We start from the raw sequence: 21,069 nt of genomic DNA on the forward strand, positions 1-21,069 counted from the left end.
TAAGCCAATTGATTCATTCCATTTCTTCCCTAGGAGTTAGGTAGGTCTTTGTTTTTCATTTGGTGGGAAACATCCCATTGCTATAACTCATGAACTCTATAGTGTGCATTAACACCAGACCTACCTTCATGAATATGAGTGTCACTTTCTAGCTTATGATTGTGGGTATTATTTGGAGTGAGTTCAACAATACATAGTTCACCATTTAGCACCGGTGCTTTGTGAAAAATTTGTAGAATATGTAATACCACTATGTAATAACGTATAAGCTTTTATTGTAATAGTAGTCATATAGGTGTCAATTAGGCCTAGCTTGCGCAGTCCAAAAGGAGTGTTATTATTCCCAACCATGATCTCGCAACTGACATGTTGAGCTCTTCATGAGTTTATTGTTGCATTGGCCTTGAGCCTTGAAGAATTTGGTTTATTTTGGGTGCCATCCTCAAAATGAGAGGAAGTGCTTGATTGATTTCCCTGGGATATTTGTTTCACAAGGAAAAAGATAAAAATAAGTACTGGAGTTCAATATTATGTTAATGTTGTAATAATGATAAGTCATGCCCTTTTCCAAGGTACACAACTTATCACCCCCTTTGTTTATTTATATACGCATCAATTTGCATTCATTTCACCAAACCAATCTTATATATATATATATATATATATATATATATATTGTTTAATATGGATATCTGGGATTTCTGTATGCATTCATGATGATCTTATGAAGTGAACCATAAGGTTCGCTTTTAGTGGTATTGGAGCAATTTATTTCCACTAACTTGTGGTCAATTCTATTTTGCTAGCAGCACAATAATCTTCTTCAATGGAGAAAAAGTACTTCTTGTTGACTTGAGTTAGATTATTGCTTGTGGCAACATAAAAATAATTTAAAAAGAAATAAATAAAATGCAGTTCTAGTGTTCAAATCCATTGATTCCAATCAGGTGGCCAAAAATTTTATTGGATTCATCGGAGTCAATCTTGAATAGGAAGCACAATTGCCATTTGATAGTCGACCTTGAATGGGAAGAACGACCGTCATTTGATAGTTAAGTCCTATTCATTTATGTTGTGTGTTGTGAAGAAAATTGTAAAGCACTTTGTTGTTGAAACTTACACATAGCCAACATGTTATTTAGAAGTTGTATTTACTTGGAAAATATTTGGAGATGTGGGTTTATTCTTTGCTTTGCCAAAATTGGGTCAATACAACATTCTAACCATTGCACACCTTGCATTTGCCACGATAAACTTTGCTTTGCCAAAATTGGGTCAATACAACATTCTAACCATTGCACACCTTGCATTTGCCACGATAAAGAAGGATTCACCACAATAGTTAATGCTCTACACAATCGTTGAGGGTTTGTTTTCTTTCTCAGTTGAGGTGATTGTAGATTGAGTGAAAGATGGATTCTTTTGTGAAGAAGGAAAGGATTTTTTGTAGTTATACTCGATCGACTAGTACATTGCCTATTTAATTATTAAAAGGGTTAGAAAGACTCCAAGTGGGTGGAACAATAATCCATTAGGGGAATTTTAAGGTTAAAAATGAGCTTCAAAATGAAAAATGTACTAACAAAATCAACATTAAAAGAACCAATAGGATTCAAGATGATGATGTCATCCTCAGGGTTAAATATTTGTGGAGGGAAAAGAAGAAAACTACTTTTTTTATTTGTATTTTTGACTTGTCTCCTTAAAGGTTTACTCAAATTTCAAGTGTGGGCACTTGTTGGGTGGGGAATAAGATTCTACATCCAACGAGTACCCAATCTACATACTTTTGAGAGGATACACACCTAGAAAAACTGAAAATACACGAAAAAAGCATAAGAAACATGCCTTTTTCATGTATTTTCAATTTTTTTCTCGATGTGGGTCTACTCAAAAGTATACATAGTGGGTACTCGTTCAACGCAAAATCTAATTCCACATTCGATGAGTGCCCACACTTGAAATTTGAGTAAATCAATAAAGAGATAAATTGAAAATACGATAGAAAAAATAGTTTTCCTTCTTTTCCTTTAAATATTCATAACACTTATTTTATTATTTTCCTTAGGAGGCTCATTTTAGACCTAAAGAATCCCCTAATGCTAAGTTGCATCACCATTGCTACCCATTAGATATAACTTGCATAAAAATATAATATCTCATTTAAGAAAGATCATTGTTACACGTGTTTCAGGATTATTGGGACACCATATGGTCATAAGCACATTATAGGTTGTGTTGGAAATTCTAAACATTTGTAGAATCACCGTTCCAAAAGAATTAAAAGTAGTATCCCTTGTAAAAAAATCATTCACTTCACCCTATGGTGAGTAATAGGAAGGAAACCTCAACTATTAAGGTCAATATATATATATATATATATATATATATATATAGATATATATATATAAGCGTAGTAGATGCCATCAATCAATTTTTCCATGTTTTAAGCTTGGAAATATTTAAAATTTATTCTAGGCTACAAATCAACATCTCATATTTCACTTCATTGTTTTTAAGAAGAGTGTAGTCTAACTAATGGACGTTTAGACCATTTTTCGGGCATCTTTTCGGATCAATTTTGTTTGAAATCTAGCAGATATTTTATAGAATCGTAAGTTTGAGTTGCGTAATTTGCAGAATCTGAGTTCCCCAACGATTTTTAGGGTGCTATTGTTGGAGAATCAAGTGCAATGTAGATTAGGGCTTGATTGTTTCTTCTTGATAATTACTTGTGAATATTATGCCTTTTTTATTTCTTCTTTTGTCTTTTTCATCTAGCAATTATACAAATGTTCAAAATATAAAGATCACAATGAGACAAAGGACATCAGAAATTAGGCCAGAGGCCAAGGCAAAACCCACAAGGGGAAAACCCAACAATCCTTCTCTTATAGAATCAGATCAAAATGAGAGATATCCAAGCCAATGACCAGCCACAAAGATACCAAGTCAAACCCTCCTCCAAGTCTCCTCCAATAGACAAATTCAATGCTGGTCAACCTTCCACAAATCTGGTAAAAATTAGAGTTTCAGCCCTGCAATAGAGGTCGAATTTCGGCCCTGCAACACCTCAGAAATCTTCGCATGTGTGAGCTGAAATAGGGCAGAAAACTTTGATTTCTCTCTCTCCTTTGACTTTCTTCTCTCTCCTTTGATTTCATCCTTTTTCTTTCTTGTTTTGGTGTAGATGATACTAGATGATGTGATGATCGAATGAGCCTTCCAAGAGGTTGAACTGTCTTTTATATATAGCTGTCCAGGAGGGTTGAATAGGTGTCACTGGGCCGAATTGTCCAAGGAGGGCCAACTTCGTCATCTTGTGGGCTTATGACTCAAAAAAATAAAATTCAAAATTTCTTTCTTTAAAATGTCCAAACGGGCCATGACTCAAATAGATTTTCTTTTTGACTCTCGAGCATGAAGAACATGCTTTAACAAAATATAATTATTATAATAAATACATTAATGATATATTTACATTATGAAGATAGAGACTAGTTACATTCTCCAACACTCCTTCTTAACTAGGGATGTATTCATAATGACTCATTAGGAAATTCTCAAGTTGAAATATTCATATAAGAAAGAGTCCTGATTGATAAGCATCAACATCATAACCAACATTGTTACGCTACCAAGGCCTTCATAATAAGCTCTATCTCTCCACTAGATTAGAGCACAATGCTGTGAGGCATTTAGTAGGACACCACACAGCCTCTCGGAGGCACATACTCCACCTAGGATCACCAGAGTATGTCCTCATCAGTCCACCGGACCATTCTTTATCCATGTCCATATACTTGACTTAGGTTGTTAATCCTAATTTGTCACAGTACATGACTCAAGAATGCCTGTCCAAGATGCTTATTTAATCCAACATTCTCCTTGTCCATGTCCATGTACTTGACTTACAACTGTTAGTCCTGTTCTAGTACATGACACGAGGAGAACCATGTGTCCAACCTCACTCCTTCTCAATCTGGGAAGAGCAATCCACAAGCTCGAGCTTGTCTTGCAAGTACTCATACTTACCTTTAGGAAGGGATTTTGTCAAAACACCATATACTTGATCATCAGGGAGATATATTGTAGCTTCACAGCTCCATCGTGCACCATATTTCGAATATAGTGATATTTAATCATAATGTGCTTTGACCTTGCATGAAAGTGTTGAAGAATGTAACTAGTGTCGGTCTTCATAATTATATTTGAAATGTATTTGTCAAAAGAAAGAAAAATAAATTTTATTATTAAATAAATTGGCTTATTAAAGCATGGGTTTCATGCTTGGGTCAATTGTTTTTAGGTCAAAGTCTCCATTGAAGACTTCTAGGGTTTATGTTAAGTGTCCTTGTCCATGTCACAATGTAAAGAACCCTTCTTGGGAATTATTTGTCAAGAAAGAAAATTATTTTAATGTAAATTAGGTCAATTATGCCTCCTCCACCAAGTCGGCCTCAAGGAAGGACAAGTCAACCTCATTAGAAGAATTCAATCACCTAAGATGACTATATATCAGCAACAACTTGACTCGTTTGGGGGAAGTAGAGAATGTGCGATGTTCAAGAAGGAAGCTGGAATCAAAGTTTTTAGGTCTTTCTCTCTCTCTCATGTACAATGAAATTTTGAAGCTACATCAAGGTTGAAACTGTGAAGCTACTGCATCAATGTCAAAGCTGTGAAGTTGTTGCATCGAGGTCGAAGCTGTGAAGTTGCTACATCAAGGTCGAAGCTGTGAAGCTGCTGCATCAAGGTCGAAGCTGTGAAGATGCTGCATCAAGGTCGAAGTTGTGAAGTTGCTGCATCAAGGTCGAAGTTGTGAAGTTGCTGCATCAAGGTCGAAGCTGTTGCATCAAGGTCGAAGCTGTGAAGTTGCATCAAGGTCGAAATTGTGAAGCTGCTAGGCTGAAGCTATTGAAATTGCTAGATCGAAACTGCAGTCTTGAAGCTGGGTCGAAGTTTTGTTGTTGAGAAGCCAAAATTTTTGGATTGTTGCTGGGTTGAAGCTGCTGGATAAGAAGAGACTACTAAATCATCTTGGAAGGCTGACTTGGTGGAGGAGGAAGGTTTGTTGGTCTAGGGTCTTGGTCTATCTCATTTGAATTACAAAAGGAAGAGTTCTTGACTGGGTTTTCCCATATATAGGGGTTTTTCCCTAGCTGTGCACCTACATTTGGTGTCCTTGATCTTCCTATTTTGGTTTTGGTAATTGCGTGATGAACTAAGATAAAAAGAACATTAGAAAAACAATAATAACTCAAAGAAATCACAAGTAATTATCAACAAGAGAAAATCTTTTTGTCTTTCCGATTTTCCAACAGAAAGACTGGGTTTTTTGTCAGTTTTATACAACTTTGATTGTCACAAAGTATCAAGGTCGGTTCCAACACACCTTCAAACAAATCAACAAGTAATTTACGAAGCCAAACAACTTCATTGCTAACTTCAATAGTTGCTATATATTCTGCTTCAGCAGTGCTTAGTGCTAAAAAATCTTGTTTCTTACTCATCCAAGAAATCATCGTGAATCCCAAACAAAAGCAACCACCAGTAGTACTTTTCCCATTATCAACACTGCCAGCCCAATCAAAATCACTGTACCCTAATAATCGAATCTCCTTTCGTGGAACATGTCTCAAACAATGATGTATAGTGCCATGAAGATATCTCAAGATATGTCTTGCTGCTACCCAATGATCATGTCTTGGCTCCATCTGAACTGGCTCAAGACATTTACAACAGAGCATATGTCTGGAGTCTGGACGGTTGTTCACTAGATACATTAGAGAACCAATTAGCTGTTGATATGATGATTGATCAACAAAATTTGAATATGAACTCCTCAGTTTCTTCAAGTTCGTTATCATAGGAGTTGCCATTGGCTTACAATCCATCATCCCAAATTTCTGTAGGATCTTGATCACATATTTTCCTTGACCTAAAATGATTTCTCTAGGTTTCTACCATACTTCAAGTCCTACGTAATTGTGCATTAGTCTGAGATCCTTCATGTCGAACTCAATTGCTAGTTCCTTCTTACGTTGACAAATAAGATGCTCCACACATGCTATTAGTAATTCATCCACATCTAACAATATGATTATATGCTTGTTCTTTACTACCTTGATGTAGAGGTTCGGATCTGTAGTACTTTTGATGAAACCAAGCCTTATTAGGTAACCATTCATTCAGGCATACCATGCTCTAGGGCCTTGTTTCAAGCCATATAGAGTCTTCTTCAACCTGCAGACATGGGATTCTTTTCCATGGACCTCAAATCCTTGTGGTCGTTCAATGTATACTTCTTCATCAATCATGCCATTAAGGAAAGTAGTTTTCGTGTCCATTGATGTATATTCCATCCCATTGAAGCTGTAATAGAAATAAGAGATCTAATTGTTACGTACCTGGTTGTAGGAGCAAAGGTTTGGAGCAAAAGTTTCATCATAATCAGCTCCTCCTTGCTGTGAGAATCCTTTAGCTACAAATCTTGCCTTGTATTTATTAGTACTTCCATCAACTGCCTATTTGATCTTATACACCCATTTGGAAGTCACAACTAATTTGTTTGTTGGTCTAGGAACAATTTCCCAAACATCATTCTTCATGATTGATTGATATTCTTCCATCATTGCTTTCTTCCAAACTTGTTGTTCAACAACCTTTTCATAGATAAAGGGTTTTGATTCAATGAGTTTGGTCATATATGCTACATAGTTAGAATACCTCTTAGGTCTTTTGCTTTCTTTGAATGTTCCACTGGGAGCTGAGTCTCCTTCGGCTTCTTGTAATGTTGTTCTTAGCCAAGCAAGTCTTTTTTTGTTCTCTGGAATATTAATAGGATCTATAGGTTCGCATGGTCCTTCTAGTTCTTCATGATGATCAACTGAAGGTTCTGGAGAAGCTTGCTTTGTAGTCTCTTTGTTAGGAAAGACAAGTTCCTCTTCTTCATTAGAGTCAATGGAGATTTCTTTAGACCTTTTGTATGCAATATTTTCGTCAAATGTGACATCTCTACTTACTTCAAGACGACGTAGTTCTTTGATGTAGCTTTTGTACGCTTTGGATGAATTACTGTAGCCAACGAAGATTCCTCTCATACTTGCAGGATCCAACTTCTTTCTCTTGTCCTTGGGGACATCCAAAGATTTTAAGATGATCAACATTTGGTTTCTTTCTAGTAAAGGCTTCTTCTGAAGTCATATCACCGAAAATTATATGACTTCTATTTTAAATGTAGACAACAATCATAGAGGCTTCTCCCCATAAGAATTTGGGAAGATTTTGATCATTTAACATGGCTCTTACACTTTCTTCGATGGATCGATTCTTCCTTTCAGCTACACCATTATGTTGCTTATTGTAGGGAACTATCAACTCCCTCCTAATCCTAGCTTCTTTGCAAAAGGACACAAGTTATTTAGATGTATATTCACCTCCATTAACAAATGTTTGTGGAAATTCAAGAATGCCACCTGAATCTACTACTGCAACAACTGATTAAATTTCTCCTATTTGTTAATTACTGAAACAAATTATTTACTGCTTCCTACAACAAATATCGAAGCTAATACAACTGTTACCTTCACTTAATTAATTAATTTGCCCCAAACCAGAATAGAACAATAGAGAAAGATACAACACAAAGGACACAATATTTTTTGAACAAATGTCCCTGGAAAAACCCAATGCGGGAAAATGGTGCAATAACTCTGAGGGTTTTTAAGTTTTTTGAATACAACTCTGGATGCCCTCTTGACAATCTAGTTACAGAGAAATAAACTGGCAGAAGAAATTTGTGAGATTAACTCACTCTACCGGCAAGTTCTGGATGATTCGACCGCTGAACCAACGTGTCCCCTGCTATTTCTGCGCTGCCCCTGCATGGGCCCTGCGTCAGCTTCTAAGGCTCTGCATCTGCTCAACTGGGAATCGATTTTCCTTCTGGAGCAGTTTCCTATCCTCCCGGCTCAGAAATGTCAGCTGCGTCAGCAAATTCAGACTTATGCTTGGAGATTGCGCTGCTTTTACGTGAGCCCTTCTGGCTCAGCGTCAACCCCTCTTGGGTCCTGTGCTGCCTCCTGGTGTCTCTCTGCCTCTTTGCTGTGTATCCTGCGCTCTGGAGAAGATACTCCAACCCGACTATCCCTGCCCCTCACTGCACAAGCTCACTATTGATATTCTGACGTTAGTTTCTCTGCTTCAGAAAATCGAACTTCTGAACTCATTTTGTGTGTGTCCAAGTGACCCTCAAGCTTCCTTAAATAATCTCCTCGTTGACATTCAACGACCCAGATTAGAAGCTAATCAATAACTAAGATTATTTCTGCTTGATCCTCGTCTTCTTCTAGAAGTTACACCCACAATTTATATTAATCTCCTTTAATTATTTTATTTTCCTAAGTTTAGACTTAGGGTCCCATTAAAAATAATCAATTATTTTAATAAAACTGTTTATGTGTGGAATTTCCAAAAACGCTTTTTGGGTTCTTTGGAATACATGTGCCCAAGTCTCCCTGCAAAATTTGAGGCTTAGATCACATCCGATGCTACCATAAATCAATACTTCATCTTAGCGAGGAATACGCTGTAGCAATGCACCCTGCTGGGAACATTACTCTGTTCTGTAACATCTCCCTCTGCGTTGCTGATGTCTGACATGCTGTCCACCAACCACTGCGCAAATGCTGCAGACCCTGCCATTGTCAACACTGCATCCGTACTGCAACTCCCTCTGAATTTCTGCATCTGTGTTGCTGTTGGCACTGCCACTCCCAACTGTCCCTGCATTGCAAACTGCTGCTGCTACTACTGCATCAACAATGGAAAAACATCCCAAATTACTGAACTAACAGTGTTTTGTATGATACCATGTGAATCCTGGAGCTTGATTGCTGCTAGTCTATGCGTTGACCCTATGAATCTACTGCGCTATTGCTGACCTCTGCTCTATGCCATCTGCACTGCTGCCAACTCTGCTCCGCACTGTTCAGTCTCTGGCACTCCTAATCATTGCAATTGTCTCTCCGACACTCCTCGACACCATCCAACACGAGTCCATCTTGCTACTTCTGATCTAGGCTCCCGTAGCAAGGAATTGATTCAAGAGGTGGGTTCCTTAAGGATCTTGCCCATCTGTAGCTCTTTCGAACTATAGCTCCAAATCAGCCCACCTCCCTCTTGGAGGTATCTCGGCTGTTATGGTGAACTCCTCCTCCTTGGGCTTCGACCCACTGCTGCTGCTTCCGTCAAGCTTACACTTGACCAAGTCTCTCCTCAACTCCTCTTGCTTGAGAGCTGCCCACATCTCATCCCAATTCGGCAAAGTCGCCTTGCCCAGGATACTTTGGACAAAGACTTGCCACTCATTTGAGACAGAATTGAGGGCCAGTCTAACCAACTCGGAATCTTGAGGTGTAGACCCCATGACTGACAACTCATCTAAGGTCTCTTGAAGCTTCATGAGGAATGGATCCACACGCTCCTCCTCCTGCATCTGAGTAGATCTTAGTTTCTGCTCAAGGTACGTCTTCTGTTGCTCGGAAGATCCTTGATACAACGTAGACAATGTATCCCACATCTCCTTAGCAGACCCTCTGCTAGCGATGTGACAGACAACATGATCCTTCACTCCATCGAGGATCATACGCTTTGCCTTTGCCATTTTTGCCTTGTATTTCTTCAACGGATCTGCATCTACAGGCACAACCACCACGCTGTTGACATATGTCTTGAGGGCATGCTCATTTAGAAGGAATGACATCTTTGCCTTCTAAAATGATATAGTTGGATGCTTCGTCCAATCTATCTTGATCTCTCAATCCACTAGTTGCCATCTCTACCACAAATGTCGAAAATCTCCTCTGCTTCTCACTATTGCTGCTTAGCCAATAAGAAAATGGACTTCTTGGCTGGAAGACTTATTGAGGAAAAGTTCCCTCATTGTGCTTCTCTTCTCTTCTGACGCTTTTTGCCCAGCAAAACGACCTGCAGAAAAACTGCGTCCCACCAGCCCTGCCTCACGTTGAGGCTTCAATGCTGCACCCTTTGCCATGACAATATTTCGATCTGGAAACCCTTCTCTCTGTTGACTCACTCAGAGAGAGACTGCCTCAAAAATCAGCCCTCCGGCTAGGTTTGCGCAAACCCTTTGGGGTTTCGAACTGCTGCCTCCTGTAGCTATTTCAATCTCCCTCTTTTGCTGAGCGCTGGGTTCTCTGGCACTGTCCTTCTTGCTTCACTTGCACTAGTTCCAATACCATGTGGAAATTCGAGAATGCCACCTGAATCTACTACTGCAACAACTGATTAAACTTCTCCTATTTGTTAATTATTGAAACAAATTATTTACTACTTCTTACACCAAATATCGAAGCTAATACAATATTAATTTTCCCAAAACAAGAATAGAACAATAGAGAAAGATACAACACAAAGGACACAATATTTTTTGGACAAATGTCCCCGGAAAACCCAATGCGGGAAAACGGTGCAACAACTTTGATGGTTTTTATTATTATGCAGTAGTTTTCTGAATATAACTCTGGATGCCCTCCCAACAATCCAGTTACAGATAAATAAACTGGCAGAAGAAATTTGTGAGATTACCTCACTCTACCTGACAAGTTTTGGTTGATCCGGCAGCCGAACCAACATGTCCTCGACTATTTGTGTGCTGCCCTTGCGTAGGCCCTGCATTAGCCTCTAAGGCTCTGCGTCAGCTCAACTGGGAATTGATTTGCCTTATGGAGCAGTTTCCAGTCCTCCTGGCTCAGAAATATCAGCTCCCTCAGCAAATTCAGACTTCTGCTTGGAGACTACGCTGCTTCTGCGTGAGCCCTTCCGGCTCAGTGTCAACCCCTCCTGGGTCCTGCATTGCCTCCTTCTGGTGTCTCTCTGCTACTCTGCTGTGTATCTTGGGCTCTGGAGAAGATACTCCAATCCAACTATCCCTGCCCCTCACTGCACAATCTCACTATCGATATTCTCCCGCAGCTGCTCTGCTTTAGAAAATTGAACTTCTGAACTCACTTTGTGTGTGTCCAAGTGACCTTCAAGCTTCCTTAAATAATCTCCTCGTTGACATTCAACGACCCAGATTAGAAGCTAATCAATGGCTAAGATCATTTCTACTTGATCCTCGTCTTCTTCTAGAAGTTACACCCACAGTTTATATTAATACCCTTTAATTATTTTATTTTCCTAAGTTTAGACTTAGGGTCCCATTAAAAATAATTAATTATTTTAATAAAACTTTCTCGGTGGAATTTCCCAAAACGCTTTTTGGGTTCTTTGGAATACATGTGCCCAAGCCTCCCTGCAAAATTTGAGACTTAGAGACATCCGATGCTACCAGAAATTAACAATGTCAAGGTTTTGATTTTCCTTTTTTCTCATATTTTCAACTTTGGATTTGAACTCTTGGAATTTGTCAAATATTTCATCTTTGTACGTAAAGAAATATATCCAATTATTTTTCAAATAGTCATCAATAAATGTCACATAATATTGATGACCACCAACTGATTTTTCAGACATAGGGCCACAAATTTCGTAGTGGATTAGATCCAAAATTTCCTTGGATCTTGAGGTACTACTAGGAAAAGAATTTTTCACACTTTTGCCAAGAGCACATCCTTTAAAATTCCTTTATGTTCTTCTTTCAATTGAGGCATACCTATAACCATTTGACTTAAGGATGGCAATATCTTGTAATGGAGATGCCCATACCTTCTGTTGGACACCTAATCCTCTAAGGGTTGGTGTGGAAGCTGAATGGTCATAGGGAGTACAAAAGACCACTTGGAATATGAAACCAAGGGTCACTAGACTTGTATAAATATGTATCATTGTGAATAATATATGCATTGAAGGCTAATCTTTCTTATCTCTTGTCTTCACCATGGTTGTGTTTAACACCTTCTATGCCACAATTCGCATGGATTGATGTCAATGTGTACCAAAGCTTGAGGAGGAGTTAGAAGTCTATACAACCTCCCCTCACAAATCCTAATAGTTCTAGCTTTATCTATACTAGATCCCTTAGCCCGAACAATCACTTTGCCATTGACAAATACTATCCTGTCTCCTTTATCTTCTAGACAAGAAATAGATAGTAAGTTCCTTTTCAAACTTGGAACATAGAGGATGTTGTTGAGATGAATGTTCCCACCAAATTCTAGCTCGATGGAGGTAGATCCAATACCCTTGATCGGATAGCTATTTTTGTCTCCAAGTTCAACCTTGTGAGAAGAACTTCCTTTTGATAGAGTATTGAGATGTTCATGTTCACCTGTCATATGCCTTGAAGCTCCACTATCGATAACGTATGTGTGGTCATCTTCAATTGTACATGTGAGAACAGAGTAGAGACTTCCATCGTTGATTTCCTTGGATAGTTTGGAAACAAATCTGTTGATGCATCCTTTGATGGATTCAAGGAGAATGCTTAGAACCTTGAGACCTTCCTTCATATACTTGGTCATTGAGAGAGAGAGAGAGAGAGAGAGAGAGAGAGAGAAAGAGAGTTGCTACAAATATGTAATTAAGAGTGTCAACAAGATGTGATCTTCAAGCTTCCTTCCTTCACCTTAGCTCTGAGACCATGTTGGAGAATCAAGTGCAATGTAGATTAGGGCTTGATTCTTTCTTCTTGATAATTACTAGTGAATATTATGCCTTCTTTTATTTCTTCTTATGTTTTCTTCATCAAACATTATATAAATGTTCAAAATATAATGATCACAATGAGACAAAGGACACTAGAAATTAGCCCAGAGTCGAGGGCAAAACCCACAAGGGGAAAACCCAACAATCCTTCTCTTATAGAATCAGATCAGAATTAGAGATATCCAAGCCAATGACCTAGACCAAGTAGCCACAAAAAACCTGGTCAAACTATCCAAGTCTCCTCCAATAGACAAAGTCAACATTGGTCAACCTTCCACAAATCTGGTCAAAATCAAAGTTTCGACCCTAAAATGTCAGAAATCTTTGCACGTGTGAGCTGAAATAGGGCAGAAAACTTCGATTTCTCTCTCTCCTTTGACTTCCTTCCCTCTCCTTTGACTTCGTCCTTTTTCTTTCTTGTGTAGGTGCAGATGATACTAGATGATGTGATGATTGATTGAGCTTTCCAAGATGTTGAACTGTCTTTTATATATAGCTGTCCAGGAGGGTCAAATAGGTGCCACTGGGCCGACTTGGTCATCTTGTGGGCTTATGACTCAAAAAAATTCAAAATTTCTTTCTTTAAAATGTCTAAGTGGGACATGACTCAAATAGATTTTCTTTTTGACTCTTGAGCATGAAGAATATGCTTTGACAAAATATATTAAATATAATGAATACATTAATGATATATTTACATTATGAAGACCGAAACTAGTTACATTCTCCAACAGCTAAATCCATTTATCCATTCAAAAATGCATTTTAAACAACAAATCACAATCTTTCCCAAAATTGTATCTTTGGATTGCAACTAAAAAGGCCAAAATGTCTATTAGTGAGGCCATGCAGTGAAGAAACGGGGTCTCTTGCACCTTGAGCACCTACTTGTCGTTGAAGGAGATGGGAGTTTTGATGAAAACGAAATGGAGCTTAATAGTGGAAAGAAAGAGTTTTCTACCACTTTTCCAAAATACACCTATGCTAGATGATATTTTCTTTTAAATGCTGATATGGCTAATCAACTATTAATCCTTGTACCAAGTGTAATGGGAAAGATAAGCACTTGGGACGAAGCTAAAATAAATAATCTACAATGGAAAAGTGGTCATTATATTTGTTTCCCAATTTAATGCCATAGCAATAGTTGAAAAAGTGCTAACATAATTCTTGGTTCAACCTAGATGGAAACATTGGGTACCTTCATTTTAAATATGAAGAAAAAGTTTTTGACATTCTGCCATAAGAGGAAGAAGGCAACCTAGTAGGATGTTACAATGGAAGCATGTTTAGTAGCACTCTCATTAGATGACTTGAATGATCTACCAAAAGCAACCCTTGAAGATAACTAGAAGTTAATTGAAAATTGTAGGATTGCCAAGAATAAATTGACAAGGTTATCATTGACAAAGATGAAGAAATTTCTTGCCTTGAGAAATTGAGTGAAGGCATGATCACACAAACTAAAGACCTTGAAAATGTTAAAGAAGAACTTCAGTATGAACTTTGAAGTGCATATCCTACAATGTAAATTAGAAGAGCAGAGCAACAAGACAAGACTTCAAGAAACAACTATGAACATCAAAAAAAGGAATTGTGACTTACAAGTGAAGGATCAAGCGTTGATTTTTTCATTCAACATGATTTAGAATCACAAGAGAAGTAGGATGCCAAGAAAAAAAATCAATATAATATTGTCATATAAAGGCAAGGAAATCAATTGTTGGAAGAATCATAGCTAAACCTTACTTATGGATGTCTAGAATTACAAGATTGAGGCAGCATGACCTTTTCTAAAGGAAAACCTTTAGGTAAGGCTAAATGGTACTCCAGAGAGAAGGTAGAGGAAATATTTCCTCACCTAATTTAGTAAGCTTTTGGGGACTAAAATCCTCCCAAATGGGGAGGTATGATCTGGATTGGATCATTATACTATTTGTCATTGATCTCAATGTTTTCATAGTAGAAACATTGAAGGAATCAACTTGTAGGCGCAGTTTTATTGGTGGGACTCAATTTGGAGAATTGGGGTCTAAAACCTCTCAGGCCCAATTTGAGGCCTTAAATGATGTTTTCTGGGGGGTAAAACTTTCGCACTTAAGTATAGGACCCCGTCACACTATTCTACATTTTAAGACCTTTCCAACAATGCAAGAATCGCATCAATAGGAGTTTTGAATGCAAAAGTTATGCCTCCCAAAATTTGACCTATCATGATTGAGCACCATAATTCTAGAGGATGCCACTCCATCCCTTGTTACTTATGGAAAAGGGGTTAGCCACATGGGCGCTATGAAGAAGATTCTTGAAGGGTCAAGTTGTAACCCATGTTGAGGGTTGAATGGGCCAAATTTAACTCCTAGTTCGCTATTGAGCTTGTGTTATAACCATGCCACTAGTAGGGAAAGGGGTTCCTTTCTATTTGTTTGCATTTTGTTCCTTAGTAGAACATAGTAGCTGAGTGTGGATAGAAAGATTGTTGATTTGTGTAGCTTGGGAGGTACTCCCACAACCCTTGGGGTATTGGGTTTGTGAGGAGTTGACCCACAAAAGTGGTTTGTGGGCAGTGTACCCAAGCAGTGGGTTTTGTACCCAAAGTTGTGGGCACGAAACCAAGTGGAGAAATTGATTGTTTATTCATTGAAGGGCTAAGGGGCACCTAAGGCTTCGATGATGTGGCGATGGAACCAATGAAAGAATTTTATCTCTTATGTTAGTTGGGTTTTAGCAAGAAAACTCAAGTTGGCTTGGGCTAATGGTCACAACCCTTGGTGAAGGTTGACACTGCCATAGAATACTATAAGAAGGGATGAATGAGGAGTTCGTTGGAGCATCCAAGTAGCACATCTCTCATGTGAATCTGCCCAAGGAGAGAAGGTCAAATACCTTAGGAGTCACAGATCCAAAACAGGGTCAGATTTGGAGCGTGAATGGTCTAGTTCAAGTCTGAAATGAAGGCCAAGTTAGCTCAGGTTTGTGGAGGCTTATCCCTGTGAAATTCAGCCCTGGTTAGAAGATTGTTTTGGCATGTTTTGAGGTTACCTTCTGTGATTGGTTCGTGCCCTAGTTAAGGGCTATTTTGCTGGATGCTCAACCCTTGTGTTTCTGTCTTGAAGTCTGTGATAAGTGCTCTAAAGTTCTGTACTGGAAGGAAGGGCCAATACCCTTGGGAAGAGACCATAACTCTATGATAAGGCTTCTGATCTGTACACATATCTCTGTGTTATGATCTGAAGGATAGGGAGGTTGAAACCTGCCTCAAAGAGAATAGAAGTGCGTGTTCTTGGACATAGGAGGGATGATGTTACGTGTGGAAAGGAGGGCCAACATGGAACAGAATCAAGGAATGGAGTGCTGAAGTGGAGCGTTGTAAAGTTCTGTTCAATAGGTTATTGGACAGTGTGTTTGGTTGCCCAAGAACAGTGATGATTGAGGGTCAACATCATTGTTAGGAGGCTGCAGTTCATGTGCCCTAGTTAGGGCCTCTTCTATGCAGGACAACCACATTGAAGGTTGCATAGAAGTCTGGTTATTTGACTCTGTTCAGCGCATGGAGGAAGGGATGCCGAGTCATTCAAAGAAGGCCTAAAAGACCAGGTCTGTTGACTGTGTTAGGGATGCAGTGCCTTAGGGTATGCAAGTTATTCTGTGGTGTATTAGGCCAAGGCTAATACCCAAGGTGCTAAACAAAATTGCAGATAAGAGGGTTGTCCTGAAGTGAAGAAGTTTGGAACTGATTTGTGAAGAGAAGTGCTTGAATGACTGTCCTACGTGGAGGGTTAGGACAGAATTTTGGTTGCCCTAGGACAGTCATTTTATGATATATGAGGAGTTAAGGGGCTGTGTGTGGACTACTACCAAGTAATCCCTAGTTCTGTCATCTTTGGTGGAGCAAATAGCTAAGTGTAAGGGAAGATTTGAAGTCCCTAAGAACTGATCTTTTGGAGTAACAAAAGTCAGTGGGAAGTTTGGTTATGTGCCCTGGCACCTAGTTCAGTGATTTGGGGTTAGCAGATCAGTGATACGAGGGCAGAGTTGAAGACCTAAGAGCAGATTTCTTGGTGGAGCAAGGTTGTTAGAGGGCAGACTGTTGAGCCTATGTTCAGTCACTCTTGGAGCAGCAGGAGGATTGCTAGAAGCAGATTGATCAGCTGAAGATGCAAGCATTCTGAAGTTGCAGAAGTCTTGTGAGCAACAGAAGAGGTGGCAAAGGACTTGCTTGAGGTGTTCAAGGTACATGGACTGAAAGCGTTGTGGAGATGCTACATCAACAAGTAAGTCAAGTGTATCTTGTTCAGGGTAGATTGGTAGTCATAAGTTGTTGACTCCAAGCTCTAGTTGTCGTTGTATCAAGGGCTGATTGTAAGGGCTATGATCCCTGGTACAGAGCCCTATGTTTGTTGTATTAAAGTTGTAATATAACAAGTTTTGGGTTTGCAAAAAAAAAAATATTGTGTAATACATTGATTCACTGTACATTTTCCGCTGTGCAAATTGCTTGTGTTGTGGCATTTTAGTGTGTTTGTGATCATGTTCTAGACATAAACCTGATTTTGAAGTGCTGAGGAGAAATCAACAAAGAAAGCATAATAGATGGGGTTTGTGTTTTGCATCCCATGGGCCACAGGTCTTAGGCAACTCTGTAGAGAGTACCTTCTCCTTTGTACTTGCGTCATTTCCATTCCAGACAAAAAGAGAGCAAAGCAGCCTCACCTTCTAGATGGGTTTTCTCCCGAATGGGTTTCTCCGAATTTATCTATTGCATGTATAAACAACAAAATCAATAATAACAAAACTGGAATCTGAAGGAATTGACCCTTTATAGTATAGATTTTGATTTATTTTCACAGATCTGTTGTGATGAACTGTCGCCATTGGTTAAACTATTGAGTGTTTTTATTCTCAAGGCCTCAATATCTCTCTATATTTATATGTGTGTGTGTCTGCATGCGGGCACACTCTTCATTTTACAGCACTGAAATTACTGAATCAGCTGCCTGATATTTTATACCAACTATTAGGTTTCTCTTTCCTTTTCTTTGTTGCAGCAAGTGCTAAATGGAATATTTTTGATAAAAGATGAACAGTTTGAGCTGGATTTATGCCATGAGTATCTAGTATCTCTACTCTGTGAAAAGGTGAGTCTGTTATGATTGCATCTCATAGTCCTATCTGCAAGGGATGCACAAGACTGTTCTTCCATACATAACTTATTCATAATAATTGTTGGAAATTATGATGTGAAACAAACATCTCTTTTGTAATTTTTCTTGATTTGTGTACTTTGGTACAGCATGATGCTCCTTAGGGTCTTCATGCGAGAAACTCTATTGCTGCTAAATCTCTTACAGCTTATCATGAAAGAACTTGATACTCTGTGTGCATCTTCTTCATGTTTGACGTAAAAAGAATATGCTATTCTAACTTTTACTGGGTTGCTTTTCAGAGGTAAGTCGATTGCTCTTATCTTTTAACATATATTTTTATAAAAATGTAGGTTGTTACCATATCATATTCTTTTTTCACGAGTCTAATCAATAGCTTTGGGCTGAAGCAACCCTTCTATCCCAGCTTCACTTGTTTGTCCTCTGCACATTGGACCTGATAGTCGGGTAAGGGCCCTTGCGTGGGTGTACGGACTCAAAATGAACATTGAAGATGACACTAAACTCCAAGAATTATAACAGCTGAATTGCTTTAAAAATTCATTCACAAGATATGATTATATCTTTTGGTTTCTAATTTCTATGAACGTATTAATAATGAATGAGGACTTGTAGGTGCATGTTTGATCTATTGAATTTAGTTTCAGTTTCCATCTTTATCCTACAAAACTGCAGACGTGAATAATTCCAAATCCTGTATAGATACATGCTGTAATGCTTTGTTTGGCACAGTTGGTATAGATGGACCCTTTCTTATAAAGGGTCCTGCATGATTATATTCATTTTCTCAATTGTCTTACCATGATAAGAAGAAGAGACAATAGCTGCCAATTAATGTGATTTTCGTGTTGCAGATACTGTCAAGCCAGTAGATGTTGGGCTTAATGAAGATATATTTGAGAATGATCATGGCTATGGTTTCTTTGGACCAAGTTTGTGGAGGGGCCGTCAGTCAAAGATTGTGGCCCAATGGGCAGCACCTGTCACATACTTGCACCTTTATGAGTGTAATAGATTTTCGGTGAGTGGTTAAACACAATAGTAACAATTAGCTTTGCTGTCAAGTAATAAACACATTCCAATATCAGGAAAAAAACAGTTGTATGCAGTTAAGCTGTAAAATTCCTTAGTAAATATAAACGAGTACATATCACAGACTTGCCATGTTCATAGATAGCAATAATAAAAATATTGAGAAAAATAAGAGGTTCCTCTCTTTGACAAGAAGTTCACCCTTTGAGATTAGCTATGGTCTCAAGCAATGACTTGGCTTGCTATGTAGGATCTTTTCTTTATCCAGAGTCTTTCCCTTTGATCAGGAACTGAGGCACTGTTATTGTGTGGTTCTTTTCTCTGTTGTCAAAAAGGCATTCAAGATTAGGTGGTTCTGCATTTAATTGTTGCAATATGATGGTTGGAGTGATGTATGATATTTTTCCCAATGACTATTATTCAATGTTTCACCAAAACTCCGGTGCGGGGAGATGCACAAGGGGGGATGTATGGGAGTACCCTCAAATTTTAGGGAAATTTCGGGGGTGCAGGGTGACGTCGGGGTATATATATATTTCAAGTTCATATTCATTATTCAATAATGAAGGCATAAATATTAAATAGACTAATAGTAATATGGATACCAATACATTGAAAATTGAAATTTGATCCACACATAAAATTTAAATTCATAATTGAATTAAATAATGACATACATTGATCCATCCTCATCATCTTTGATCCATACATCATTCATATGACATACTCATTATTCATCCATACCATGAGATTCAATAAAAAAATTTAATAATGAAATATTCAAATACATTGATCAATATCATTCATCATTCTACAGACTACAATTTATATTGATTTAAAAATTAAATTCATCATTCTAGAATTTAAATTGAAAGAAAAACATACTAGTATATTACTATATACTATATACTAGATATTGAAGTTTAGAGGGGGGGACGCTCAGACACACCCCTTTTGGGGAGTCTCATCCCCCACACTGGGGAAACACACCCCCTTGCGTCTCCCCAAGACTCCCCAAAAAGGGTGCATGGGGAAATGCATCCCCAGTAGACTCCCCGTCCCTGGTGCGTGGGGCGCAAGGGGTGCGTGCACCCGACCCTAGGGGACGTGTCCCGATGGAACACTGCTATTATTTGCATCAAAGTCCTATTCCATTCTGTCTCATGCTATGCAAGGATGTTTTTTTTCAACTGTGGTTCACAACCATTGAGTGGCCGCTACATCCACGGGTAATAATCCGAGTAGATCCACTTGAAGGGATCTACCCGCTGGCTTATCTGGTCGGTCCTAAGCCCAAGGGCGTCGAGGAAATTTGACCCAGTGACCTCCTTATTGGAAAGGTACTTATCAACGAGAACTCGACCAATTGAGCTATCGCTTGGGGCTTGCTGTGCGGTGATGTTGTTCTGTACACTACCTTAATTAATATGGATGATAGATATGTATTTTACTATGGATTTAATTTAAGTTATACATGGATCGTATAGCAAGACTAGTAATAGATTTACTAAGGTTATGCAACATGTATGCTGTCATGAATAAATATATAAGAAATAATGTAAAATAATGTAAATGATAATAATCATAAATAATGATTAGTTAATTAGTAATTAGGTTGAAGAGTCATGTCTAAATGAGACATGACTCTCCATGAAGAGACACCTGCTTGGTATATAAGCAAGCCTCTCACTCTCATTGTATAATCATTCTTATTCACATTTGTAATATATAATATTTGTATTCTCATGGATATCTTTATTTTCCAAGTCTTCTGGAGTAATTAATCTGTAGAAGGAACTTTGTTGGCTTCATTTGGTATTAGAGCCACGTTTGGCTGATCACCAGGCCTTTGGCCACCAACCTGCTATCAACATTGTTTCCGTCAAGACTCAAGCGTTTTGCTACGAAGTGGGAGCTTCTCCATTCTGCAGTTGCTACTAGCCCTTTGGCCATATCTCAAAAAAGAAATCATATTAAAAAAATAAAAATTACCTGGTTTGCCCAACCGCACAACCGCCTTTCTTCAACTGCCTAAACGCACAAAGACGAAGTCGCTGCCACCGCGATCAGTGTTTGCACTCCAACGCTATCTCAAATTGCTCGACACAATCGAAACATACACTGAAACCGTCATAATAGTGTTTCTACCACTGCCTATTCTACTGCTCTGCAAAGACGCCCATACAAGTTTCCGTCATGA

General features: G+C 38.5%; 1 protein-coding gene across 1 annotated transcript in view; it reads left to right on the forward strand.

Moving 5' to 3' along the window:
- The window catches only part of LOC149232059 (plant cysteine oxidase 2-like), an 87,954-nt gene that overhangs the window by 32,935 nt on the left and 33,950 nt on the right, over positions 1 to 21,069 (forward strand). Inside the window, exon 2 of the mRNA XM_089379342.1 lies at positions 18,692 to 18,858. Coding sequence (XP_089235468.1) covers positions 18,692 to 18,858 — 167 coding nt within the window. The remainder of the gene's footprint in view (positions 1 to 18,691; positions 18,859 to 21,069) is intronic.

This window comes from Pinus tabuliformis, chromosome J, assembly GCF_031772625.1.
Source record: "Pinus tabuliformis cultivar Carrire ecotype Pingquan chromosome J, CPIR1, whole genome shotgun sequence".
Classification (NCBI taxonomy): domain Eukaryota; kingdom Viridiplantae; phylum Streptophyta; class Pinopsida; order Pinales; family Pinaceae; genus Pinus; species Pinus tabuliformis.